Source organism: Montipora capricornis, chromosome 4 (genome assembly GCF_036669925.1).
Source record: "Montipora capricornis isolate CH-2021 chromosome 4, ASM3666992v2, whole genome shotgun sequence".
NCBI lineage: Eukaryota > Metazoa > Cnidaria > Anthozoa > Scleractinia > Acroporidae > Montipora > Montipora capricornis.
In genome coordinates this window covers 54256000-54283499 of record NC_090886.1, presented here as the reverse complement: position 1 = coordinate 54283499, position 27500 = coordinate 54256000, and the positions used below count along the sequence as shown (strand labels likewise).

Below are 27500 nucleotides of genomic sequence, written 5' to 3'. Positions count from 1 at the left end.
CAATCCTCGTTTCCTAAAAGGCCAAGTTGCTTCTCTGTTTTTTTCTTTTAAGAAATGTATGTTTGGCCTTGTTGCAAAAATCATCTAATAACAATAATTTATTTGAGTGTTTTCAATTCCTTTAGTTCTCTTAGACTAGAGAAATGTATTTCATTTACGCTTGCCTACTGCATTTGCGTGACTCTGCCATTTTATCACTGCTAGGAGGGACACCTATATATATTTGATTAGTTTACTACTACTACTACTACTACTACTGCTACTACTACTACTACTACTACTACTACTACTAATAATAATAATAATTATTATTATTATTATTATAAAACTAATTGGGGACACTAATCATAATGAATTAACTCATCAAAATCAGATATTGGTTATTAAGGTGTCTTAAACTCTACACCGTAATAAAATATCAAAGAAGCTTATTGTTCTTTCTTCTCCTATGTACTTTTGCCCTTTTATTTTTCATATTATTAAAAAGGAAATTATTCTGATTCTTTTCTGTTCTACAATGTGTATTGTATTCATTACTTTGCTCAAACAATATTGTACAAATTGTCCTAACTTTATGTACATAGTAATCTGTGTTAGTTAAATAAAAATTAAATTGAATTGAATTGTGAAATGTCTGTGAGAAGTGTTTTAGAGGGAGTGGGTATAAGGGGTATTCAAGGAGAGGGCTAGTTGGAAGGTAAAGGGAGATAGATCTCTGACGGAAGGGTGGAGTAGGATAGAGATAATGGGGAAGATGAGGGAGGGGTAAGAGAAGTAGAACGGAGGAAAGGAATGTCTCGTTCTTTTTGAGACCCACAAAAAACCAAGCCCGTTTTTTAACTACACCCCCAAGAAAAGGAAAATCCCTCTTTAAAACAGTTTAATAAACTGGTTTTAAAAAACTGAAACCAGGGGATAAAAGGAGGCAGAGGTAAGAGATGGGGTCGAAAAATACATAGCTCACATTTACATGCAATCTTACCACCCCAGGGTCCTGGGTGACCATTCTCGAGACTACTGCGTGGTCGCTTAGTATGTAAACAGGCAAAATGGTGGGTGAAGGATGCATTTTGGAGGTTAATGCTCTTTTCATTAAGCCCACTGACTTCTCTTGCTTCAACTTTTCAGTACTGTTGCTTCTTATTGTCACTTTTAATGCTGCAATGTCTCCGCCAAAGGCAGTATATCGTGACACAAGCCCACCCCAGGTTGGTGGCTTACCCCAACTTCAAGCGTTTAAATGGCTTGAAATGCGACCCTGGCTGGGCAGGTTACCAGGTCTAGCAGACTGGGCAACCCGCCTCAGCTGGTTACCTCACCTATCATGTAAATGTGAGTCTAAAAAAGAAGAGTTTATAATGGACAGGCGGGTTACCCCGCCTTCATGTAAACAGACCCTAGGCGTTGTTATATATTATGTGCTGTTGTATTCAGCATGCGCAATAATTTATTATTGTATTTGGGTGAGGCTAAATCGTGTGGGTGGGTGGTGGGTCGTGTTTGTTTGAAGATAAAAAAAGATAATTATATATTAGCTCCCTCAGTGCTCAGTCCAAATTTGTCTTTGGTCTTAGGTCTTGTCTGTTTCGAGAATTTCCAGTTGTTGATAAAAGAAAAGGGTTGGGGTTAGGTTAGGGACCCATGACCCTCAACCCATGACCCACCCACCAATGCCGATTAGACACTCATTGTATCCTGGTCTACATAATTCCTGGGTTCAAGATGCTCTGACCGCTCGTTGAATTTGTTCCTGGTAGTCCCTGGTTCAACTTCCCAGCTGCACTTGTAAATAGCCGACTGGTTTGCCTAAACCAGTTGGGATTCTTAACAGTTGTTGTTGTTTTGTTCCGTTGTTTCGTTAATTGTGTTTCATTGGCCCTGGAAAGCCCCTATGGGGAGCGGTCTATTAAGTATGTGTGTATGTAACTATATGTATTTTCATTTTTGGGGTCGAAACCATATGGGTTTGATATCAGCTGTTTTACCAGTGGATATTGTATAGAGCTCAAGGACCAACTGAGACCCTTCATTGGTGACAGCAGTATTTTTTTTTCAAATATTTACATTTAGAAAGCAAAACTACCAACTGCAAGGAGACAGATCACCACAACAGGTGTTGTGTTTCTTCAACAGAGTGTCTCACCCCCTTGGACAGGTTCAGAGGTAAAAAGGGATATTTGAGTGTAAGTGATTTGGCAGCACAGTTCTGGTGTGAGCAGCAGATGGAATACAGCTTCCTGGCTCCTGAACCAAAACCAGAAACTGAACAAATGCAGATCGGGAAGAGTATCCACTTAGCAAGAGGTAACTATGCCACAGATAGACTCTAAGAGTTGACTCTAATTTGCCTCCCATGCATGACACTTCTAGATACACCAGACGATTTCACTAGTCAATGGGGCTGGTTTAGTGATGAAAGGGTTCACAACATGCAGGACCACTACTAAAAAACTACACCCACTTTAACAGTTTCCTTCCTAAGAGTGACAGTTGAAGATTTTTAATACTCAAACTTGTGCCAAACGATTTTTCCCATCAGCAGTGGCCAACTCAGGGATTAAAGATGATATCCAGTCTGTATATACTAAACAATCTTCAGTGTTTCCATTGCCAACTATTAATTAAAAATTAAATGCCAAAGACAAGTGGTTCATTTAGGGGGTATTTACATGAGTCCGGGACGAACTCAGGCCGGCACGAGTTTGTATCGGCCTCTATACGTTTCTGATGTGTTTACATGAGACTGGCTTGACAACGAACTCAGACCGGTCTGACTTTGTCTTGGTTGCAGGACTGAGACAAGAAATTGTACCAGTCAGAGTTCAGCTGCTAACCATTCTCGTGTAAATGTCAACAAATCTCAGACCGGGTCAAGTTCAAGCCTGTATTCTTTTGGGTCAGCCATTTATTAGCCAAAACATATTATTTCATCCCGAAACCAAGCACCAAGCATTTCTTCCCAGTTTCAAGTAAGTGGCCCAAAAAATTTCATAGTCCAGTACAAGTTTATACCGGTCTGAGTTCGTTCTGGTCTCATGTAAAGACCCCCTTAGTTTATAATATCATTATTCAATTATGTTTTTTTCAATTTTTGACACTGGGTTGCTGTTAGTCTGTATAATTTATGAACTGGAGATCATCTTTAAGGCATAGGAACAGTGGCAAGAGGCTAATTATTAAGCTATAATTATTAAGCTATAATTGCCTTCTTCTTCAATTCAAACTTTCAAGAAAGAACTGAAAAGCCATTTATTTAAAAACTTTGTTTCATTTGGTTTTAAGTGATCTTTAATGGAAAATGACATTTTATTACTGCATTTATATAAATTTGATATTTATTTTCTTTTATTGTGAAGCGCCATGAATTTTTGATATGAGCGCTATACAAGTTCCATTATTATTATTATTAATTTATTGACAGCCAATATGTTTTCAGTCAGTTGTGCAGCAGGAAAGAAAGAAAACAATAATTAGTTTAAGTTAGGTCAGAATAAAGTATTGTTTGAAGGAAAGGTCGCACTAATTCTCCTTAACTAATATTAATGGAAACCAATGAGTTACAATTGCATTTTTACTTGATTATATCCAGAAATGGAACTTCACGACATGGTGGACATCAAGATAGAAAGCAACGAGGACAAGTGGGCATCCATCTTCATGGACTGCCTTACAAAGATAGCTTTACTGGATGCAGGTCAAACAGTCCGGGAATTTCCTGTCCTTGGAGAACCATTTGACCTTGGAGTATTAGTATACGGCATTATCGATGAACTACACTATAATGAAATGGGTCAGCTTGAACTGGTTGAGCTTAAGACCAGAGCTGGAAGATGCAGTATTCCTTCTAAAGCACAACAAAACAGGACATTTCTACAAGCAATGCTCTACAACATCATGTTCAATGACTTGTTGTCAGGAAAACTAGATGCAACCAGTCTTTTGGAAAAACTAAGATTAAATGGGGATGCTGTTCTTTCTGAGGATATAAAAAACTACGCTGGACAACACAGAATACCACATGATAAGCTTTTCCAAATTGCTGATTTAATGTTGAAAAGGTTTCAGTTATGTAGCACACCAAAAATAAAAACAATAGTAGTTGAGTACTTTTCACAGGTTAGAAATGAAGTTGTTAGTAAAGTAAGCATGGACTTAGATGAAGAATGGACAAAAGCTAAGTTGAGGACAATGTTACCATATTGGAAAGGAGAAAGAAGTACGGCAGGTGTGGAAATAGAAGAGGCATGGAAATGCCAGAGATGTGAATTTGCAGATATTTGTGTTTGGAGAATGAGAAAAGATGAGGAGTGTAGAAGCTGTAATAAACATGTCATCAACTGATACATGAAATAATCGTACATGTATATATTTGAAGTACCAGTTGGTTATAGGCCAAAGGTATATGTGATCCCTGCACTTACCTGGATAAGTTAATTAGGAGCTTAAGCAATGACGGCCGCAGCAGCAACAAAAACTTCATCTCAAAAATATAAATTCACGTTATTGTAATCACTTCATGACTATCTCAACCTTTTTAGTATGACAAGGGTGTGGTAGTTGAACAAAAACGACACTGGCAGAACGGCACTTAATTTAGGGGAGAAAATGAAAATTTATCGTCAAGTGCTAACGTTTTCAATAAAAACTCAAAGATGCAAATTTGTGACGTTCTCATTGTCGTCGCTGTTGTCGTTGGTTAAGCTGACTATTGTCTCTCACAGACACCTGAAATTGCGAGTGAGAGTGACATTTTATTGTTTTACTAAAAACGCCCACAAAAAAAAGTAATGTGTAAAGTTACTGATATTAATTTTGTAGAGCATGAATGTATAATACAATGTAGCTCATATAACATGATGGCTAAGCCAATCAAAACTCTACATGTAGAATTGCTTTATCCAATGACCTAGCTTTTAATAATATAAAACAATAGAGTTTATGTTCGTAGGCACAAAGATGTTTTGGGCCCGACTCAGACTCATTTTTATTTATTTAATAGCCTGAGCTGTTATATATAGGCTCAGTGCCTGACAGAGTGATAATATTAAACTATTATAATTGTATTGCATCAGCTTTGTTTGATGTGAATTATTTGGTAGTTGTGAAAAAATATTGAATTATAATAATTGTCCCTGAACAATAAAATGAGAATCAGTACCCACAATAGTGTTTTTAATAAATGAACGTGGCTGCTGGTCATGAGAATAATCTACTAAATTACATCGTTAAACATGGATTATCTAAATATTTATTTCCTTTTTTAAAAGTTATCAGAAACACTGACTGTTCCTCTGCAAAGACAGCATTACTAATTAATGGATGTTGAAGAGTCGTAGAGAAGTGCATCCTTATTGGTGTAACCTTCTGTGGATATTGATCCATAAGTGTTTGTTGGGCCATCCACCAGAGCATTACCTCTTGATCTCCGTGAATGATTCAGAATACCACCCTGAAAAAAAAAAAACAGTTTCAAAAATTTTTTTGAAGGATCAACTCTACTGACAAAACACTCTCATGCAATGTTATGGTACCATAGGTAATGCCAATTATTGCTTAACAAGATGCACCCATTAATGTGTCATAATACCAGGTCACCACAGTAAGAGGAAAGTCATTGAAAGACACCCCATATTTGTCTTAAAATATATGTTAAAATAAACCCCATTGAAACTCTTCGCAAATTTAAAAAACTCCCTGGTGCAAATTGAGAGCCACCTTAAGATTTCCGAAAAGGAGGGTTGTTCTGAAGCTACAGTAACTGGTGTTAGGAGGTTGTCATTTGTAGGTTCAAATGTTCCCATGATAAATGAATCAACAAACAATGATATATGAAATGATCGAATCATATATTGAACCGTGGATATGAAATCGTGTGAAGCTATTACAGTAACTGCATGATGTACTTTGTAACGCAAACAAATGCAGATAAATCTGTGGCACAATCTGGTATGTAGATTTAATATCTCCAAGACAACAATGAAGAGTGGTCTTGGAATCAAGTGTGTGAGATAGTATTTATTAAATTCTACACCTCGAATAATGCATTTCTCATGCTCTGATTGGTTTACTCAATCTTGGATAAAGATTAGTGACAGGCCTGCACGGACTCCCTGTGTGATTTAATTGTAGATGAATGTAGCCTTCAGTGGCTGAATTAGTGACAGGCCTATACGGACTCCCTGCATGATTTAGTTGTAATTGAATGTAGCCTTCATAACTTAGCTTTAACTAGCCTGTCTGAAAGAGATTTACCTCTTCTGTACGATAGGATGGGCGGATTCTTGAAGATAGTGTTCAGCAAAGGCTGATTTTGTATTAAGTCCCAGTTTAGCATGAGTATATTTTAAAGGTTACCCACCGATGGGTGGTATGTTGTTACAAATGGCAAGATTTGTTTCCGAGCTTTTGCTTTTTGTTGGAGTGTTGACTGTCTTCCGGTGAAGTGGACTTCTGATAACGTTGTTTGTATCATCTTGTGAGGATAGCCGCACGCAATGAGGCGCGATTTAAAATTGGTGATACTGTCATTAAAGGCTGTCTCAGAAGAGTTTGTTCTAAGGAGTCTAAGGGCTTCTCCTTTAATAAAACCTTTTTTAACGCCTGGTGGGTGGCTCGAGGTAAAATGTGTTCGGATGTCAAGGATCGATTCGTTTCTGAATCTTTCTCCTTTAGATATGATTGTGTCGAGAAATGTTATTTCTATCTCTGAGATTTCAGCCGTGAATTTGATTGTAGGGTGGAAGTTGTTAGCTTGTTTTATGAACAGGTTTATTTCCTTTATGTTGGAATCCCACAATGAGAAAATGTCGTCAATGTAACGTTTCCACTTTATTGGTTTTGTGTTGCTTTGGTTTATCAATTTTGTTTCTATTTCCGCCATGAAAATGTTGGCAAATGCAACTGCCATTTTCGTACCCATTGCAGTTCCATGGGTCTGGAGGTAATTTTTTCCAATAAATTGGAATGAATTCTCTTTAAGGATAAGGCAAAGCATTTCTTTGAGATTGTGGGATGGGATGGGAGGGTTGAAGTTGTGAAATTTTTCGTATGCTTTGCATACTGTTGTGATACCCTCCTCTTGCGGTATGTTTGTATACAAGCTTGTTACATCCATAGACACCAAAATAGTATTTTGAGGGACCTTTGTCTTCTCTATAAAGTTTATGAAGTGTGTTGTATCCTTAAGATACGATTTCTGTGACTGCGCAATCGGCTGTAGTAATTTGTCCACAAACGATGATAGTCTTTCTGTAGGGCCTTCGCAGCCCGAAATAATTGGTCTATCGACCGGATTTTGTTTGTGGATTTTAGTGAGCGTATAGAATATTGGAATTCTAGGGGGATTGCGTGTTTGAGAAAACCATTTTTTAGTCATGTCATCAATATAGTTGTTTTGGTGAAGACGTGTGATAAGCTCATTAACTCTTTGTAATGTTTCTTCCGCCATGGCGTTTTTGAGAGGTTTATAATGTTCTCTATTGTTGAGATGAGTTTAGCTTCTTGTATTTTATCACACTTGTTCATTATGACAGTTGTTGTTCCTTTATCTGCCTTTTTGAGAATGAGCTCAGTGTTGTTAACAAGCTCTGCAAGGGCTTTGTATTCGTTGTGTGACAGATTGTTTTTAGGGTTTGATGGTTTGATCTCTGCAAGTTGGATTTTGACACTTTCCAAGTAGCTTTCAAGGGCAACTGACTTTGGAACCGGTGGTACCCAGTCTGATTTGACGTGAAATGGGTGCGGTTCTGTATTTTTGGCGTGGAATATGTATTGTAGACGCATTCGTCTCGCGAATTCTTCAAAGTCTTGCAAGAGTTGGCGTCTAATTTTTTTCTCATCTGTCACCGGTGTCGGGACAAATTTGAGCCCTTTGGAAATAACGTTGACTTGGTTGTCACTTAGTTGGAGGTTGGAGAGATTTTTAATGAATCTCTCATTTGATTTTCTTTGCGTGGCAATCCGTTTTTGAGTAAAGTGTGCTCGGCGCTGTTTGCGTCTAATGTTTGTGTTGATCCCTGTACTTTTTATAGGCCCCTTCACGGTGGTTTGATTTTCAGGAAAGAGACTTTTGTACTTCTCAATATCTTTATTGTTTGAAGAAGTCTGTAACACGTGTGTGTACAATATTTGTTTAAGCTCGTTGAAATCTTGCTGTAGTTTTTCAACCTTATTTACATCGTAATTTACAGTGCTTTCTGTGTTCGCCGAATGCGACTGTTCTCGCGTCGACCTATTTACATGAGTGCTGGCAGTTTTGCTACTGTTTTTGAAGAGCTTTGCTTTTTAAATTTGTTTTCTTGGCTTTCTAAGCGCCTTTTGTGGTAGCGCGTGAGTGCGCTGACGAAGCCTTGTTCTGCTTGTTCCTTGATCTGTTTTATTTCCTTGAGAAAAATGTCATCCGGCGGGATGTTAGCCCTTGCCGAGTATTGCAAGGATTTTGGACAGGTTTTCTTATTTAAGTGTTCTTCAAGTTTCCTAATGGAATCCTTAGATTTTCTTATATTAGTCTCTAAAGAGGCTAAGTCCATATATTTTCGTTTCCTGCTTGTTCTTTGGTTTTCAGAAGACGTTTTAGACAGGCTGTGCTCTTGTTCCTTCTGGAAGTAGCTTTTGTGCCTTGGTTCCATTTGTGATGCTGGGGGACTTTGTGATGTTTGGGGACTCTTTTCATCTGCAGAATCCTCCATTTCATATTTGCTGTTGTATAGCAAATCGAGGTCATCGTTTTGAGGTATTCCCTCTGGTGTTTTGGGTATATCGATGTCGTCGTTTTCACTGTGGTATCCTGCCGATGGCGAGAGATACTTCTGTAGGATGTTGTCTGTCATTATCAAATGGTGTTTGATAATATGTTTGGTCTCCAGCAAGACCGGCGGTTTCGATTCTGTACGAATCTCTTCAGTTGCTATTTACTGACAACAGTGATATGTGTAGGAATAGTAGAACAACTCAGTTCTATTCCTGAAGAAGTTGTGACGGGTGACCACTTTATATGTGCAAGAGCGGTTAGTGACAATCGAAAATGTATTGTCATTGGCCCATTCCATATGGAGGGGAACCAATCACGGCGGTGAAACTACAATCTTGGACAGATTAAATGGAACATTGAGACCACCCCTCCCCCCAAAATCAATGATGAGAAAATGACGCGTTTTGGCCTTGACATGGCTTCATCCTTGATTTGGGGGAGTGGGGGCATTTCTGTTCCACTTTATTCTGTCCAAGATTGTCTGTTATCTCAGCGTTACTACAGTAGTAGCGTTATTTAGGGTAATCACGAGATGAAACACGCATTCGCAAGCTCAATTAAAAGTTATGCGCGATTCGAGAGCACAGCGGCTTCATTACTAACTGAGCTGAACGACACTGGAAAAAGAGATTGCAAGTGGAATTTCTTATTAGCTGTTCACGTACTTTTTGTGTTTAATTAGGAGTAAATAGTACGTGTTTAAAAGCATGTTCTGATCGGCGTGAAATTGTAAAATATGCAGCCTTCACGAAACGACGGTTTGTCAGAACATATCAGTAAAATGGAGTTGCTTTCGCAATATTTATCGAGCAGTGAAAGTCAATCAGAAAGCCTTGATGAACAATTAGAGCCATCGAAAGTGCGGAGCGTGTACCTACTGACTTACAGCCAAGCTGATCTCAGCATTTTTCCGGACAGGCAATCGTTCGCGGATGCAGTTTGTGAAGCAGTTTCGAATTGTAAGGGGCCGAAATCAAAAGTGGTTCAGTGGTCTTGCTGCCAAGAAAAACATAAAAAGGGAGGGAAGCACTACCACATGGCGATAAAGTTAGACCGTGTCAGGAGATGGCTGCCGATTCGCGACTATTTAAAGAGCAAGTGGAATATATACATGCACTTTTCAAACCGTCACGCAAATTACTACACCACTTGGTTGTACACAACAAAAGAAGATGACAGTTTCATTCAATCTCGATATCATCCTGATTTGGCAAATCGTGGTCCACCAAGAACGATGTCGGCGAGTCAAGCTCGTGTTAAAAGACGGTTACCTGCACTCGACGATTCGTCAGCAGAATCCACAGGCAACGAAGACTGCGAAGAGGACGTCGAAGAAGACACGGAAGATAATCCCAGGCGAGCAAACAAAACTAGCAAACGTAAGCGATCACAGCGCCTAAGTTGTTTCGAGGTTTCGAACATAATCGTTGAAAAAAACATCCAGAATAGAACAGAGCTACTTGCATTGGCGCGTGAACAAAAATCTGAGGGCAAAACTGATTTAGCGGAATTCGTGATGAACAGGGGGAACAGGGTGATTGAGGAAGTTATCTCAACGGCTTGGGACATGGAGAGGTCAAGTGAAGTGCTCCGAAGAAGCAAAATGTCGAGGCTAGAGATCTTACAGAAATTCGTGGAAGATCCTTGCAACGAGGGATGCAATGGAAGGTGGCTGCAGTGTGCTGAGCAGATCCTGCTGTGGAACGATGTGTCGAGGGAAGCATTTAGTGAAGCTGTAAGAAATCTTCTTGAAAAAGGAAGGGGGAAATTTCGAAACATCATCCTAAAGGGTCCTGCAAACACTGGCAAAACGTTTCTTCTTAACCCATTAAACATTATTTATAGGTCTTTTTGTAATCCCGCAACATCTAATTTCGCGTGGGTGGGAGCTGAAAAAGCGGAGGTCATTTTTTTAAACGACTTTAGATGGAACCCCCAAATCATTCAGTGGCATGATTTACTTCTTATGCTCGAGGGTCAGCCAGTACATCTTCCACCCCCAAAGTCGTATTTTTCACGCGATCTTGAGTTTAAAAGGGACACCCCAATATTTTGTACTACCAAGCACGATATTGTTTATGTGAGGGGAGGGGTTATCGATGAAAGAGAGACCGAAATGATGGCGGTACGCTGGCACTCTTTCCAGTTCCAAAGACAAATTAGAGAAAGTGAGCAACTGACAGTTCCTTCATGTGCAAAATGCTTTGCCGAATTTATTTTGCATCGATAGCCAGCGGGATCACTGCGAAGAACTCAATACGTTTTAAATTATTTGAATTATTGTATTTGTCCTTTGTTAATCAATTAAAGAATTGTTATTCTGGAATCGGAATATTACTACAATGTAGGAGATATTGAATCTCTATGATGGGAAACACACTCCTAAAAATTACTTGGACAGCGTTACTTCATAAGTTAATTCATTGCTCATTCATTCGTTTTTTTCAGTGATAAAAATTAATTTCAGAAAGACTGCTGGATGAATTAAAAATTTGGCACGTCGAATACTTAAAAGTTGACTGTAATGATTCTCGTAAACCTTCGTTTGAAAAAGGAAGCCTATAAAAAAAAAACAATAAAAAAGAAATAAAGACATTGATATTGATGGGAGAAGGATTTGAACCCTCAACCATCGAATACCAATCCATTTACAAATAGCGTTCTACGTCTCTGTGCTAGCCATACAGAGCTTAGTCAGTCTTGTGAATTTTAAGAATTTTTTTTGCGGCTCCCTTAAATTTGTTGCCGATTTTTACCTGGTCTATCTTCTGATTTTTCCATGATGAAAAGTAGAGCATGATTTACGTTCACAAAAATGTTGATTGGCACGATTTATGGGCTGGTACCAACGAATTTTGTCGATTTTTCACGATTTTCACGTCAAGTCAGTAAAGTGACTGATCAGACAGACACTTTATTTCGATTGCTTGTTAATCGAGCTAAACCGTTGAAAAGCGTCTCAAAGCAGACGTAAATCGTATCAGACACCTCGTAAATCGTGCCTTAAACGTTTTGATGTCATGTAAAACCATTAATTGCGCCACAAAGCTAAAAGCGCTACTTTAATACTTGAGTCTTTCGCCATTGCTTCGTATAATTTCAACGACGCGACCGTTCATAGACCGTATAGTTTTATCGATTGACTCCCACGAAATGCTATTTATTGTTTCTTGTACTCTATCGCAAAACTCTTCATACGATTCATGGGTAATCTCTTGCTGAAGCGCATCTTTCTCCAACTTCCTGGAAACAATGTGAAAAATGTTCTCTATCGGATTCAAGTCCGGACTTCGTGGTGGTATTTTTAAAAGTTCTGACTGACAACGAACCATAGCGTCCCGGGCTGCTCTGCTGTTTTGAGATGGATCACCGTCCTGAAGCCACATTCGACTCAATCCTTTGTCAGAATACGAAAACATGGTGTTAAAATTCTTATCAATGAAAGAAGCGAAGAAATTGCCGTTCATTGTCTCGTATCTTTCACAAATTACTACTCCTTTTCCGAAACTTATTGCAACTATAAATTTGGCAACCTTTCCTCCCGTTCCGACTTTCTTCCCTTTAGCCAAGCACCCTTGTGTAAGCCCTTCTGATTTTCTTCTCCATACTCTTCCTTTAGGAGCACGGGCTTGGTCCATTGGGTTCGTCTTGTAGACGAACGAAACACCATCCAAGTAAAAGGCGATGGAGTGTGTCCATACATTTGGGGGATAGTTTTCTTGCATCGTTTGGGCAAATGCAACCCTCTTTTCTTTGTCCGCCTCACTCATCAACTCCTTTTTGCGTGCCTGCAGGAAGAAGTAACCATCTCTGTTAAGAAGACGTCTAATAGTTCGATCAGTGACATGACGAATTTCCGTCCGTTCCATCAAACGCCGGGATGAAAACGAACCCTCTTTATCTCTCAATTCGGTAATGCTTCCAAGAATTAATTCCTCTTGTTCAGGGTTAACTTTTCTCTTCCGGCCACATAAACTTCTATTGTTTTCAGGCGCTGTGTCTCTTGTACTTATCAAGCGGTGCACACTTGTTTTGGAAATTTTGCACCGCTGAGCAATCTCTTTCAGAGTAAGATCAGTAGTGGCCTTCAGAAATCTAACACTTGTTTTTGTTTCCTCGGGTATTCTTTTTCTCGATGGCATTTTTTCTTCAGTTCTAGAGTTATTCCCTTATTCTTTAATTTACTAGTAAAGTTTCACTTAAGGTGACCCTTTTTTCGCTCCGTATCCCTAAAAATATCTACCATGTAATATCTCAACATAGTAACATAACGACGCGCGTGACTGCGTCAGAGGGCAGTGATTTCGGGCGATAAATGTGTTGACATACGGCCTCTTAATTGACCAAATCCTTGATTCTGTGACGTAGATGCCCTTCATACAATCTTGAGACCACCCCTCCCCCCAAAATCAATGATGAGAAAATGGCGCGTTTTGGCCTTGACATGGCTTCATCCTTGATTTGGGGGAGAGGGGGCATTTCTGTTCCACTTTATTCTGCCCAAGATCGTAGGTTGTGCTTGTTTTGAAGGCTTTATTCGTGTATGAATGATAGCAGTTTTCGAGCCTGAAGATATACACCCAAGCATGTGCACTATGTGTTTTATTTCCTTGCCTTGACAAAAGTCTCTTTCCTGAAAATCAAACCACCGTGAAGGGGCCTATAAAAAGTACAGGGATCAACACAAACATTAGACGCAAACAGCGCCGAGCACACTTTACTCAAAAACGGATTGCCACGCAAAGAAAATCAAATGAGAGATTCATTAAAAATCTCTCCAACCTCCAACTAAGTGACAACCAAGTCAACCAAGTCAACGTTATTTCCAAAGGGCTCAAATTTGTCCCGACACCGGTGACAGATGAGAAAAAAATTAGACGCCAACTCTTGCAAGACTTTGAAGAATTCGCGAGACGAATGCGTCTACAATACATATTCCACGCCAAAAATACAGAACCGCACCCATTTCACGTCAAATCAGACTGGGTACCACCGGTTCAAAAGTCAGTTGCCCTTGAAAGCTACTTGGAAAGTGTCAAAATCCAACTTGCAGAGATCAAACCATCAAACCCTAAAAACAATCTGTCACACAACGAATACAAAGCCCTTACAGAGCTTGTTAACAACACTGAGATCATCCTCAAAAAGGCAGATAAAGGAACAACAACTGTCATAATGAACAAGTGTGATAAAATACAAGAAGCTCAAACTCATCTCAACAATAGAGAACATTATAAACCTCTCAAAAACGCCATGGCGGAAGAAACATTACAAAGAGTTAATGAGCTTATCACACGTCTTCACCAAAATAACTATATTGATGACATGACTAAAAAATGGTTTTCTCAAACACGCAATCCCCCTAGAATTCCAATATTCTATACGCTCACTAAAATCCACAAACAAAATCCGGTCGATAGACCAATTATTTCGGGCTGCGAAGGCCCTACAGAAAGACTATCATCGTTTGTGGACAAATTACTACAGCCGATTGCGCAGTCACAGAAATCGTATCTTAAGGATACAACACACTTCATAAACTTTATAGAGAAGACAAAGGTCCCTCAAAATACTATTTTGGTGTCTATGGATGTAACAAGCTTGTATACAAACATACCGCAAGAGGAGGGTATCACAACAGTATGCAAAGCATACGAAAAATTTCACAACTTCAACCCTCCCATCCCATCCCACAATCTCAAATAAATGCTTTGCCTTATCCTTAAAGAGAATTCATTCCAATTTATTGGAAAAATTACCTCCAGACCCATGGAACTGCAATGGGTACGAAAATGGCAGTTGCATTTGCCAACATTTTCATGGCGGAAATAGAAACAAAATTGATAAACCAAAGCAACACAAAACCAATAAAGTGGAAACGTTACATTGACGACATTTTCTCATTGTGGGATTCCAACATAAAGGAAATAAACCTGTTCATAAAACAAGCTAACAACTTCCACCCTACAATCAAATTCACGGCTGAAATCTCAGAGATAGAAATAACATTTCTCGACACAATCATATCTAAAGGAGAAAGATTCAGAAACGAATCGATCCTTGACATCCGAACACATTTTACCTCGAGCCACCCACCAGGCGTTAAAAAAGGTTTTATTAAAGGAGAAGCCCTTAGACTCCTTAGAACAAACTCTTCTGAGACAGCCTTTAATGACAGTATCACCAATTTTAAATCGCGCCTCATTGCGTGCGGCTATCCTCACAAGATGATACAAACAACGTTATCAGAAGTCCACTTCACCGGAAGACAGTCGGCACTCCAACAAAAAGCAAAAGCACGGAAACAAATCTTGCCATTTGTAACAACATACCACCCATCGGTGGGTAACCTTTAAAATATACTCATGCTAAACTGGGACTTAATACAAAATCAGCCTTTGCTGAACACTATCTTCAAGAATCCGCCCATCCTATCGTACAGAAGAGGTAAATCTCTTTCAGACAGGCTAGTTAAAGCTAAGTTATGAAGGCTACATTCAATTACAACTAAATCATGCAGGGAGTCCGTATAGGCCTATCACTAATTCAGCCACTGAAGGCTACATTCATCTACAATTAAATCACACAGGGAGTCCGTGCAGGCCTGTCACTAATCTTTATCCACCAGGTATTACACAACATTGCATCTTCATCAAGATTTCGCTCGGATTTTCTCGCTTTTTCCGCTCATACTTCTTGCTTCTAAACTTTTGGAGTTTAAGGAATTTAATAAAACAATTATTCCATTCGCACTTGTTGTTTATGAGACTGGTTATAGCCAACTCGGCACTACGCGCTTCGGCTATTTATCATCTCATATCCAACACACGCTCATGGAATAGTTCAAGGCAGAGAGAGGGGTGACGAACTGATTTCCAGGACTAAATAATTAGTCAAGTTATTGCCCCCGCACGGTTTTGGCCCAAAGGCCAAAAGCCAAGGAGGCAACCCAGAAGTCCCTGCGTTAAAAGGGTAAAATTAATGTTACAGTAGTAAATTGATTGATACTGTAGGAGGAATCAATCTCGATTTACACAACCGGGTACGCATGCAAGGTCACTGATGGTATCCGTATTACTTTGAAACAGGCATGCAAGTGGTATTGGTATTTGTAATGTCCAGTCTAGTCCATTCCTTATTTTACCTTGCGTATGCGTCGTAAGTGTTGAGCATGCCATCACATGTAGTTTATTCGTTTTTTTGCATTAAAGCAGTTTCTTCACGGCATTGCTTGAAGTATTTTATTGTTCAGGAGTCATGAAGTAGAAACTCGCAATTAAGGAGAACCAAAGTGTTTGGGTTTATTAAGCGATTGAAAAATCCAACATCAAACACTTCATCGTCTAAATGATCATTCGATCTCTTAATGTCATGATTATAATGGGGAATTAATTGATATTAATATATGCTCAATTGTAAACAGTAGATTGTCTCTCTTAAGAAGGATCAAACCATTTCTCAGTCATCACTGTGCTCTACGTTTCTTCAACTCTTGTATTTATATTAAACTACTTTATCTATTGTTCGCCTGCACGGGGTTATTGTCCTTAGGCTAGTTATTTATTGCCTCATCTTCTTCGCCTTCAAAAACGTGCAGCTAGATTGCTCCTTGATCCTGACTTCTCTCAACCATCTGTAAGCTTATTTTTCAAACTCAAATGGCTTCCTATTTTCGACCTTATAAAACTAAGAAAACTTTTACTTTTATTCAAGTTGTTCTTAATAATCCTGATGCTCCTCTTTGTCTTAAACGTAAATTCAATTTTTGTCTTCCGTTTGTTCAACTGGTTTGCGCTCCTCGGTTTGCGCACCACAGTTTGCGCTTTTAATCTTCAAATCAAGTTCACTAAGTTCACTACCTGCAGTCTAATTCTGGAAAGTGCACATAAATTTGCTTACTCTGCTGTCACTCTTTTTAATTGCCTTGACACTGATCTTAAGCAAATAGCTTGACGTGTATCTCCTCCATCTATTATTTTTTCATCTAGATTACATAATTTTAAGAATAAACTCTTTACCCTATTCCTTAAGTTTGCTGGTAATGTTTCTCATCTTGAAGAATTAGTGTGTTATGATTGTCGTTTTTCTCTTTATAATTTGTAACAGTAAAAAAAATTATTTATAATAGAAGGTAATTACTTTATATCACCTTATATCAATGTTAAACCTTATATTCATCTACTTTTAGTTCCTCTTGTAATAAGTTGTATATTGCTGATTAGGCATTGTTTTTTATGTGTATTTTGTACCGTTGTGAAGGCCGTAAGTTTAATAGATAACTCATTGGGTTAATTATGTCCCCTTTGTTAAATAAAGAATATTGTATTGTATTGTACCTGATGCAAATTGAGTTGCCTGACTCAGAAATTGATTTTGTCTGGACACAAATCAGAAACAGGGGCAACGATTTGTCAGATGCAAATCAGAAACAGGGGCGACATGTTCAGCACATAATTTATAAGTATCTCAACTGCCTTTCATACTATTGTAGGCGGGAGCAGATGTAGTGAAAACTGTTACCAGTATTTGAAGGCTTTATTTATGAAATCTCAGACTCACCAACTATCGGTATTTTTTTATTACAGGAATGTTATCCTTTTTTAAGCTTTGAAAATACTGATCCATTCTAGAAAGCAACATCATTTTTTGCCAGTTTGGCCACTTACTTCCTAGTCTCCTTTGCTACTGCTGTTTGGGGCATCATGAGCATTTCATGAATCCCCAAACAACAGCTGTGAAGGAGACTACTGGTTGTAACTTACAAAATAGCCAAATTTCAAAACATACAAAGAGTACATAATATATGTCTCAAGTTGTCATCTCTAGCTATACATAAAAAACAAATAATGTACAAAAAGAAACAAAGAATCAAAATACAATTTTCACATACCTTTCTTTTGTCGTTGATGTTTAACAAGATTGCAAATATCAAACAAGCCAAAGAGTTGGCCAGAAGGAATATCATCACATACTTCCATTTTTCTTTAGAGCTGAAAGGAAATTACATTCATAAATTAAAGCTGCAACTGCAACAATTATTCAGTAGCAGGAAGAAACTACTTTGTGAAAAGCAAGTTGATGAATTTTGGTTGTTACAAAGAAATGAACATGCCGATTCAAAAAACATCAAACAAAGCGCTGCCTAATATTGAGCATTAAAGATCACACAAAATTTCCAAACAAACCTAGAAGTCATAAGCCAAAACTTCAAACCTGCAGCAAATATTAATACATGTCGAACTTGCTGAATTTACATACTCCCTTGCTTTATGGAAATTTGGATGCCATTTGCCAAAATAACTTGAAACCTTAAAAAACTGATAATATTTATTAAAATAATAATTTTCCACTGTGTAACTGAGTGCCAGTCTGCACTCACCCTATGAGATCAAGTATTTTTCCAACAATGATATTTGCTATTCCCATTCCTATCATCTGAATTGAAGTTGTGACTCCCAGAGCAGTCCCTGGTGAAAAAATATACCTGTCAATTTTCCATTAAATTAAGTTGCCTAAAAATAATAATAATCTCAATGGTCTACAATCACCATACAGTATAGTCAAAACTACAATCAACTACAATATTTGGAGGCAACCTCAATCTGCACCACATGTTTGTTTATTTAGTAACAGTTTTGGAGTATAGAATTTTGATTGGGGATTTCAAAGATGTTGGTGAAAGACAGGTCTTGAAAGTGAGAATTAACTCAGTGAATTTAAAAGATTTGGTTTCAATTCCTCAAAAAAATTTACCAACTGATGACTCTTCCACAATAAGAGGAATGGATGGCCAAAGAGCTGCCTGAAAGAAACAGGAATACAGTCAAATTTTCCCTTTGGGATTACTGTCACACTATCACAAAATATATATGATATTAACAATCTGAGGTTATCTCTGACATAATATTTGGAATAAATAGGAATAAATTATTGATTATGTAAGAGTTCTCAAAATTGGATAAGACTTGAAGTGCTACACTATGACGAAATTTGCATCTTTCCTATCTAAGTCATTTTAAGACATAAACATGGCATTATATTGATGATGCCATCAGTAATTAATCTCATTTGCATATTTTACACATTTTTCAAACTTAAATAGCTCCGGAACCAATGCAGATATTTCCAAATGGTAAACGGAGTCTTTAATCTTTAATGGAATTCTAGCTATGTGATAAACCTAAAAATTTAAGGCTGGGATGAAAATTTGATCATAGTAGCACTTCAAAGGCAAGTCCAATATGAAAGCTTTCAAAACACATCATGAGTGTTGAGTGTAACCAAAAACAAATAGGAGCAATAAATTGATTCTGTAAGAGTTCTAAAAAAAATGCGCCAAAAAATGTTACATCCACTGCTTTCAGAAATATGTCAGCTACTTTACAAAACTGTCAAAAACCCTGTAACTGATGAGGATCGAAATACTGCCTTTGGAAATTCAAATGGTTTGAATTTCAAGTGTTCTCAGATAAGGACTATTATAAAACCTTGGCCCTGTCTAACAACCCTTTAATGTTAAAGAACCCACAGATACTTTCCAAAGAGTAGGCACAGATCTGGAGTTCCCAGTGCCAGGTCTGTCCCATTTACACCAGCAAAAAATGGCTAACCAGGTGGGGATAACTCAAAAAGATCACCTTGGCAGAAACAGCAGCAGCTGCCATAAAATAAGGGGACTTTGCTAGGTGCTGCACATCACATACAGGTTTTATCACACGACTTGATAAATAACGGTAAATTAATTACTATAGGTAAATACCATATTAAGTAAGATATAATTATTATCCAGCTCATGTTTCAAGTTTTAACCCTTCATCACGGCGAATAGACATGATAGACCTAAACTTTCATTAAGGTTTAAATACCCTTAGGTTAGTATGTACTATCATTAATAATTATTGTTTTGTTTCATTTTCATCTATTGTAATGAGATTTGATTGACCTTTTTGAGCAGGTATATTAAAAAATGTAAAGTACATGAAAGTGTCATGAGATCTGATACTAGTTACCAGGGTGACTTACATGTATGAATCCCACAGCCAACTGTCCTGTTATTTAGAGGGTATTTTGTATCCTAATTAATGAATATTAATCAATCTGTAATTTAGATGGTACTCTGAATCAAAATTGGACTAGCAACCAATCCAGGGGGGAGTAGCAATACTCTTGCTCACTCAATGCTACAGAAAGCCAGGAGCTCTGGCAATATGAGCACATCACTTCCTTGCATGTATTTCTATCACCTACAGCAGCTGTTGAATAAATAAGGCCGAGCCAGATGGTGACCACCAGAGGATGAACATGAGGGGCGAATGCTAAAATTCCATACACAGGGATTGTCTGGATTGCACAAAGACATATTAAAATCCCTCGACGTCCAAAAAAATCCTGAAAAAAATAAGAGAAATGGGTGTTGCAAGGATGAAAATTTGGCTCAATATCTCATGTCAGAGGAGTTTTACTAATGTGCGAGCCAGCAAGCCAGCAAGCCATGGCTGCCAGCCATGCGAGTCATGGCTGTGAGTGATGCGAGCCATGACTGCGAGTCAGCATGCGAGTCACACAGTTATTGAAAGCTAACCATTTTAAAATGGCTGCTTAGACTTAAATAACTGTTTATCAGCGCTATTTGAAATGGGTGCTTACACTTAAATGCGAAATTTGCATGGCTCGCTGGCTCGCACATTAGGCAGACCCATGCCAGAGGGTTTACATGACTGTATAGAGTCATGCAGATATTATCCAAAATACATAAGTAATTAAATTCACATGCATTTCAATATAAAGCATCATGAAGTGTCCCCTTGCTCTTCTCCTTAACTTCAACATCACTTGTGTCTCGGAATACAGACAACTGACGTCACAAAGTGTGCCCCCAAATGAAGCAGTGCTCCTTGAGTAAGGATAAACAGCTGTATTTACCCGAAGCCAAAAATAACACTTACCTTAACACTTACCTTATTGTTGGAAATAGGTAGCAAAGGCTTTGACTTATAAAAGGAACATTCCGTGTTGGATGTCAAAATTGAACGTGCATCTAGTAATTACCCGTGTTGCAGACAGTTAATTGTTCTTTCTTGCATGCTAATTAGTTTTTTTGGGGTTATAAAATTATTCTTTTTACTCAGGTTACCGGTATACACTAACTCATTAGTGAGTACAATCAGTTATTAAGTGTCTTAGGAGTTTTCTTGTTATCCCCCTAGGGGCCAATTAGTACAAGTATATTACGACCGAAAATTTTGTTAAATCGTATTTTTTTTTTTCGTCCTATTAAACCAAGTGCATGTTATGTAGCTACACAAGCACTCCTCTTTCCTGTCTTCTTGTACACATACATTTGGTATTAAGCCTTGTCATTTGTTAAATATTAATTGTCTTTTTGCTTTAAGTTTTACGTAGTTAAATCCCTAACTCATACTAACTGTATTTCTTTCTTTCTCGTAGCAAACCTTGCATTGCTCCCGGTTTGTTGTTAATAGAAGAGGCGTGTGTCCGAGTGTATTTGTCCTCCACAACCGGTACATGCATTTCTGGACATAAGTGATTAAGTCATGAATACACTGCTGAAAACACATATCTCTGAATGACCAGCATAAGTAATATCCAGTAGGTCAGGATTAAACTTCTTATCAGATGACTCAACAATAATTACCACATAATTGACAATGAACATACCACAATAAGACCCATTGAAGGTCCAACAACCATTGTCATCAAATACACAGTGCCAACGATATATGCAGATGTCCTCTTACTTAAGTTGAAAGTTGCCTTGTAATTCACATAGATAAATTTACTGAAAAACAAATTTTAAATAACATAAAACATTCATGTAAATGCCACCAAACTGAAAATAAACTCTGCACATTATTAGCTACATGTATATAACTACAACAGCTACTGCAACAATGTAGGACCTCACACTATAATTTGTCCTTACAAAATCCTAGCATAAAGTTTGTACCTTTACTTATTACCTGGCATCTGCAATGAACGGGAAAAGTGCAATGTAGAAGAACATCAAGCAGAATGCCAAAAGCCAGAATGTTGAAGAAAAGTACTTGACGTCTGTTATTCTCTGACATAAAAAATCCAACATGTCACAGGGCATTTAAACATGTATAGCTTTTAATTAATATAGACAAATACAAATAAGCATTCAATTGACATGTATGCTCACCATCCTTTTTGCATCAGCTTTCATCTCTGTTGCCTTAAAGGTAAAAGCTGAGAATTAAATCATTTAAACAATCAGCAGGCCAGTCAGTCCGTCAGTTAGTCGATTCCCTTCTTTGGGAACAGCTTTCAAGGAATAATTTCAATGATTTTAGTTGCTTCATTTTTCTAGCTTGTTTTTGTAGCAATTTTGAGAAGGACTGAGAGAAGAATGGTGAGAGCAATGTGTGGTGCAAAACTGATGGAGAAAAAGAGGACAGAGGACCTGATGGAGATGTTGGGATTGAAGGAAACAGTGGTTCAGATGGCAAAGGCAAATGGAGTGAGATGGTACGGGCATGTGCTGAGGAGGGATGATGGGCACGAGAAAAGCGTTGGAGTTCGAAGCGAGGACGACCAAAGAGGAAGTGGAAGACGCAAGTGGAGAAGGAGAGCAAGAGCGTGGGTTTGGGGAAAACGGACGCCAGGAAAAAAGCGAGATTGTGAGTGGGAGTTAGAAAGACTGCTGACAAAGTAGGGTAAGTCTGGCCCCGTTTAGTCATAAACCCGGATCAAAATTGGATTGGATTGGATTGAAGCTCAAAATTAATCCTTTTATACTGAAATACCTTATTTATCTGTCGTAGTCCAATAACATCTAATGCCGAGGTAATGACGGCACAAAAAACTCCAAATCCACATAAAATGGCTCCTGTGTGAAGGAAATTATCAAAATTTTTAGCCGCATAAACAGAAAAAAAGTCATTCAAGAGCAGACTTCTTTTCTATATCACACCCTACATCTAAATCGACAATTTCCAACAACCAAGAAAGTCCCTTTGACTTATCACTGTTTTGCTTCTTAATTAAGGCTTGTTGTGGTGACCTCATACACCATGAGGCTTTCTGAGACATCACTGCCAGACAGGACACTTTTTGCTGGAGAGAGTAAAAGTCAGACCAAAACACCAACAACTCTGTGCCCCTCTCTTTGCAAAGAGTTCCCTAACATCTCATAAAATTTATGACCACTGCAGGGTTGTGAAACAGGGACAATGGTTTCATTAAAAACTGAACTACGGATATCAGATTTCCAACATTTTCATTGGCTCGCCCAACACAGGCTATCAGTTCATATGCCTGCTCTACTTAATATGGTCAAGGAACATGTCAGCATTAAAAGCGAGCTGAAAACATTTTTGCAACGCTAAGAAAAGATGGCCGACAAGAGTAGTTTTGGACCGCAATTGACCGAGGCAGAAATCTATGCTTCATATCCAGCACACCCTCCTAGAATAATTTTTGTTATATACTCCTTGTGTTGTTGTGTCCCTGTGTTCCTTCCTGGTATAATAATTGCTGTTAAAATGCAATAAAATGACTGCCAATAATACCCTAACCCTCCTCAATAGCTCGCTGATTTACATGTAAAACAAATACCTCCCCATAAAGTCCATTGTAAGCCATACTTTTCTTCAAAGTGTTCTGTCAGAAAGAAGTTTAACACACTTCCCTGGAATAAATTAAAAGATGATGGTTTTTTAAAATAAATTTTCTCTTTTCTCTTTAAGGTGGCTGAACACAGTTTTTGATACCTATGAATGAAGAGGGTAGTTTCTAAAGAAACTGTGGTGCTGCGTCGGTGGGGAAGTAGTATACAAAAATTTGATTTTACCAACAGAGTTGATAATGTAAATTGGCCACCGTACAGAGATTCTAAAAGCTGACGTTCAGCCCTTCGTCAGAGCAAATCCAAATTCGCTCTGCCGAAGGGCTAACGCTCGAAACGTCAGCTTTTAGAATCTCTGTACGGTGGCCAATTTACATTATCAACTCTGTTGATAAAACCAAATTTTTGATACCTATGTTTCATTTACTTTTTTCTCTAAAACCCTTGATCCTTTGGTTTCCCAAAATGGTAGCAAGGAAGTTAACAACACAAACTTCGGTTTTTTGATAGTTAAGCTAACATATAGATATGTCGTTGCCATGGCAACATGAATAAATAAAAACAGGCTTTTAAAATCGGTTTTGTATATTTGCAGAAAATCTGGTCCTTAACTTTTCTTTATAATTTGCATGCAACAAGCTTGTAATGATGCTCACAAGTTAACTAGGCACTCTCTAGCTTTCATTTTATGGGTTAGGGTAACTGCACTAACTCATTGACTCATAAATACTTGATACTCTGTGTCCAGAGGTTGCATAAGAAAGATCCTAATAATGCTGTGAAACGTAAAAAAATTCCAATCAATGACTGAGGCAAAAGATAAAAATGTGGTGCCGCTTAGAAAGAAGAAATTACCTCACTAGTATTGCAAATGAGGTCCATTGTTCAACCAAGCGATTTTGGTCTTTTTTCTCTCTAAAGAACAAAAAGAAGCCCATTCCAGATAAGATGAAATGGATGGAGTTGACTACTGTAATGATTTTGCTCACGTCGATGCCTTCAGCCGCTTCTTCCAGTCTGTCTACAAAGATCACAATTATTGTATATTACCTGACGGTTACGCATGGATCCATTTTACCTGGATCGACCAACGACTCTCTCTCCAAACTATTGAAGGCTTTAAATGTTTACAAGGCCGGTCCTGACAAACTCCCTAACATCATCCTAAAAAAATGTGCTTATGCCTTAACCCCATCTTTACAAACTTTCATAAACTTTGGTCTGCGCAGTGAGTTTCACCCTACTCAATGGAAATGCGCTAACCTTGCTCCGGTTCATAAGAAGAATGATAAAGATGAAGTGAGTAACTATCGTCGTATTTCCTCGCTACAAGTGGTATTTAAGATCCAGGAACACTGTCTTGCTTCCCATCTGGTTCCTTTCATCGAGGACTCTATTTACTCGCTTCAACATTGCTTTCAATCACGCACGTCTTGTACATCTCAACTCCTTCAAGTTATTCATGAAATTAGTCAAGCTTTAGATAAAGGCCTTGGATCTGATCTTTAATCTACTTTAAATTAATAGACTTTGAAAAAGGTGCTACAGTATTTGCGACGCCTCGTTAAAGTGGTTTAAAAGTTATCTTCATGGCCATCTTCAGCATGTTGTTATCAAATTGAGTGGACTATGCTCGACTTGGAAAGATGTCAAATCCAGAGTTCCTCAGGCGTCCTTGCTTGGGCCGATCGTATTTCTCATGTATGTCAATGATATGCCAAGTGTTACAACCGGATCTACCCTAGCAATGTTTGCTGATGATTCAAAGTGCTATAAATGTATTGAATCAATCTGAGACTTTGATAATATTCAAGGTGATTTGGATATTAAACCTCCTATGCTGGTCCTTGGCTAATGAGATGAATTTTCAGCCGTCTAAATGTGAGAACCTTAGGGTTTCAAGAAAGCGTATCAGCCCAGTCCACTCTTGTTCTCTTTACAGCACCACCTTTAAAGTATTCTCATCCATGAAAGATCTGGGTGTCATGGTTACCAAGGACCTAACATGGTGTAACCATGTTAGATATGTGACTGCTAAAGCAAATCGTATGCTTGGTTTTATTAAGAGGAACTGTGCCGGAATAATCCATAAAGATGCACTTTAAGCTGCTGTACATTTCCTTGGTATGTTCTCACCTTTGTCATTACACATTCTCAAGTATGGGCCCCTCAAACATCAATGCTGATGATGGAGGTTGAGAAAGTCCAAAGACGTGCTTTACACTTTATATGCAAGAACCATTATTATCTTACAAAGACAGACTTCCTAGCCTTAACTTATAATTTACCTATTAATTATTGGCTTGAATATCTACACATCTTTTTTAAATGCAAACTAGGGTATAATATTTCCATTGATAATTATGTTTCCTTTTGTACAGGAAGCTTGCGCCGCAGTGCCTCTGGGATTTTCCTTAATAATGTTTATGTTATTAGACATCTCTTTTTAGAGATTCGTTTTTTGTAAGAATATCAAATTTATGGAATGCCTTACCTTCTGATCTAAAATCTGAATTAAACGTTTTTAAGAATAAGTTTAAAACATGTTACTTCACTAGATTACGTGTTGTAATCAATGCTGATGATGCTCGTACTTTCAAACTTGTCTGCTGTAAATATCGTAGGATTAATAATTTAGTTAGATGTTATTGTTTTTTTTTTCCTTTTAGAAATTACCAGCGAGGAGGGATTGGTGTAGTTAGTTTTTATGCTCATTGTGTGGGTTGGATTGGGTGGGTGATACATCTTGTAGGGGACTTAAGGACGTTTGCGCTCAAAATGTTCCCAAATACAGATTTTTTTTAAACTTGTCACACAGAAAGGTAATGATCTACTTTTGCCACAAATGCAAAAAAAAATGGGGGGTCACCGTGCTCGTTTTTGAGATCATGAGGTGCACTTTTAGAAGCTTGTGTTACTTTAATCCGATCTTAGCTTACAACTGTCAGCAATAAAAAAGCTAATGTAACATTAGTGAAATTTTGATCAGGTAAACATACTCAATTCAACATAACTAATATAACTTTAAATAAACTTTTGCAGCTGTTGTTTTCTGTGGTGACATAGACCTTCAAAAACTGTACATATTATTCTAAGAAAGAAAACTTACACATACAGATTTTTTTTGTTTTTTGCTAAAAAGGACAAAATCAGGAAAGGAAGTGATCTACGGAAAGAAAAGTGGGGGTCACCGAGTACTCAAAGCGATTGTCTTTTCGCACTATCACGCCATTGCGTGACATTTTCGAGAAGACCTGGGTCCACAGCTATCCCATGATGTCACATGCTTTCACGTTCCATTCTTGTAGAAAAGGTTTGCACCTTCAGCATTGTGTTTACCTTCGTGGTCTGCAATGCATGACGTATGCGTGACATGTGCGAAAAAATGTGCAGTATAGCAATGAGCATGAACGTCCTTAATGCTCTACTGTGTTGTCACCTGCCTTTGTTGGCAAATTGATTAAAATAAATAAAAATAAATAAATAAACAAATAAATGGAACTACTCAATAAACAAAGGGATTGTACCATTAGCAAATAGGCTCATAATCATATTACTTTAAATTAATTTTAGGTCAGGTAGTAACAAAATTATATTACTATTGTCTCACTTTCTCATTAGATGACTTACAAGTCTTGAAAATGCCAGAATACAGCCAAAAGCAAATGCTAGCTCCTTGTCTTTGAACCACACAGCACATATTCTACTCTGGACAACTGAGGAAGTAATCAGAAAACTTTCATTCACCAAAAAGAAAGTTACAAAACTACAAAAAATTTCAGGTTTATCAATAATAATTATTACTTATGAAATACATATTATAATATTAATTTCACATACGTGTAATTGACCCATTTCCTGAGCTGCAAGAAAAAGATACTTATTAAAAAATATTGTTCAATGAAAATATGAAAAACCAGATTCTAGATGGCTGAAAAGTCAGTTCAAACAGTTTTGATCTTTTCATGTTTGCCTCTGTTATCTTTGTGAAAATATTTTTCTGTGAAGAGCAGGAAATAACTTTGATTAATTTTATGTGGTAAATGAGTGAGTCTACAGGTCAATGCTCAAGTCAAGCAAATTGTCCATTTTAATGGTACTTACCCAAACAGTAGTCTTCCCACTAAAAATAAAGGAAACATG

The 27500-nt window shown here is 37.9% G+C and overlaps 2 protein-coding genes and 1 pseudogene across 5 annotated transcripts in view; 2 read left to right on the top strand and 1 right to left on the bottom strand.

The window, feature by feature from the left end:
* Positions 1 to 5164, top strand: part of LOC138047497 (exonuclease V-like) — an 11048-nt gene extending 5884 nt beyond the window's left edge. For 2 of the 3 annotated variants that reach the window (XM_068894373.1, XM_068894374.1), the window contains exons 2-3: positions 2134 to 2304; positions 3590 to 5164. In XM_068894373.1, coding sequence (XP_068750474.1) covers positions 2134 to 2304; positions 3590 to 4341 — 923 coding nt within the window. In that variant the 3' untranslated portion in view covers positions 4342 to 5164. Of the gene's footprint in view, positions 1 to 2070; positions 2305 to 3589 lie in introns of all 3 variants that reach the window. The other variant, XM_068894372.1, reaches the window with a different exon arrangement.
* Positions 4742 to 27500, bottom strand: part of LOC138047495 (lysosomal dipeptide transporter MFSD1-like) — a 26409-nt gene continuing 3650 nt past the window's right edge. Inside the window, exons 6-18 of one of the 2 annotated variants that reach the window (XM_068894370.1) lie at positions 27462 to 27500; positions 27198 to 27220; positions 26988 to 27073; positions 23348 to 23420; positions 22537 to 22619; positions 21933 to 21965; positions 21730 to 21830; positions 21428 to 21548; positions 19997 to 20137; positions 18503 to 18551; positions 18129 to 18216; positions 17640 to 17739; positions 4742 to 5449 (exon numbers count right to left, since the gene is read on the bottom strand). The exon at positions 27462 to 27500 is cut by the window's right edge and continues 82 nt beyond it. In XM_068894370.1, coding sequence (XP_068750471.1) covers positions 5309 to 5449; positions 17640 to 17739; positions 18129 to 18216; positions 18503 to 18551; positions 19997 to 20137; positions 21428 to 21548; positions 21730 to 21830; positions 21933 to 21965; positions 22537 to 22619; positions 23348 to 23420; positions 26988 to 27073; positions 27198 to 27220; positions 27462 to 27500 — 1078 coding nt within the window. In that variant the 3' untranslated portion in view covers positions 4742 to 5308. The remainder of the gene's footprint in view (positions 5450 to 17639; positions 17740 to 18128; positions 18217 to 18502; positions 18552 to 19996; positions 20138 to 21427; positions 21549 to 21729; positions 21831 to 21932; positions 21966 to 22536; positions 22620 to 23347; positions 23421 to 26987; positions 27074 to 27197; positions 27221 to 27461) is intronic. The other variant, XM_068894369.1, reaches the window with a different exon arrangement.
* Positions 9786 to 10488, top strand: LOC138044982 (uncharacterized; annotated as a pseudogene).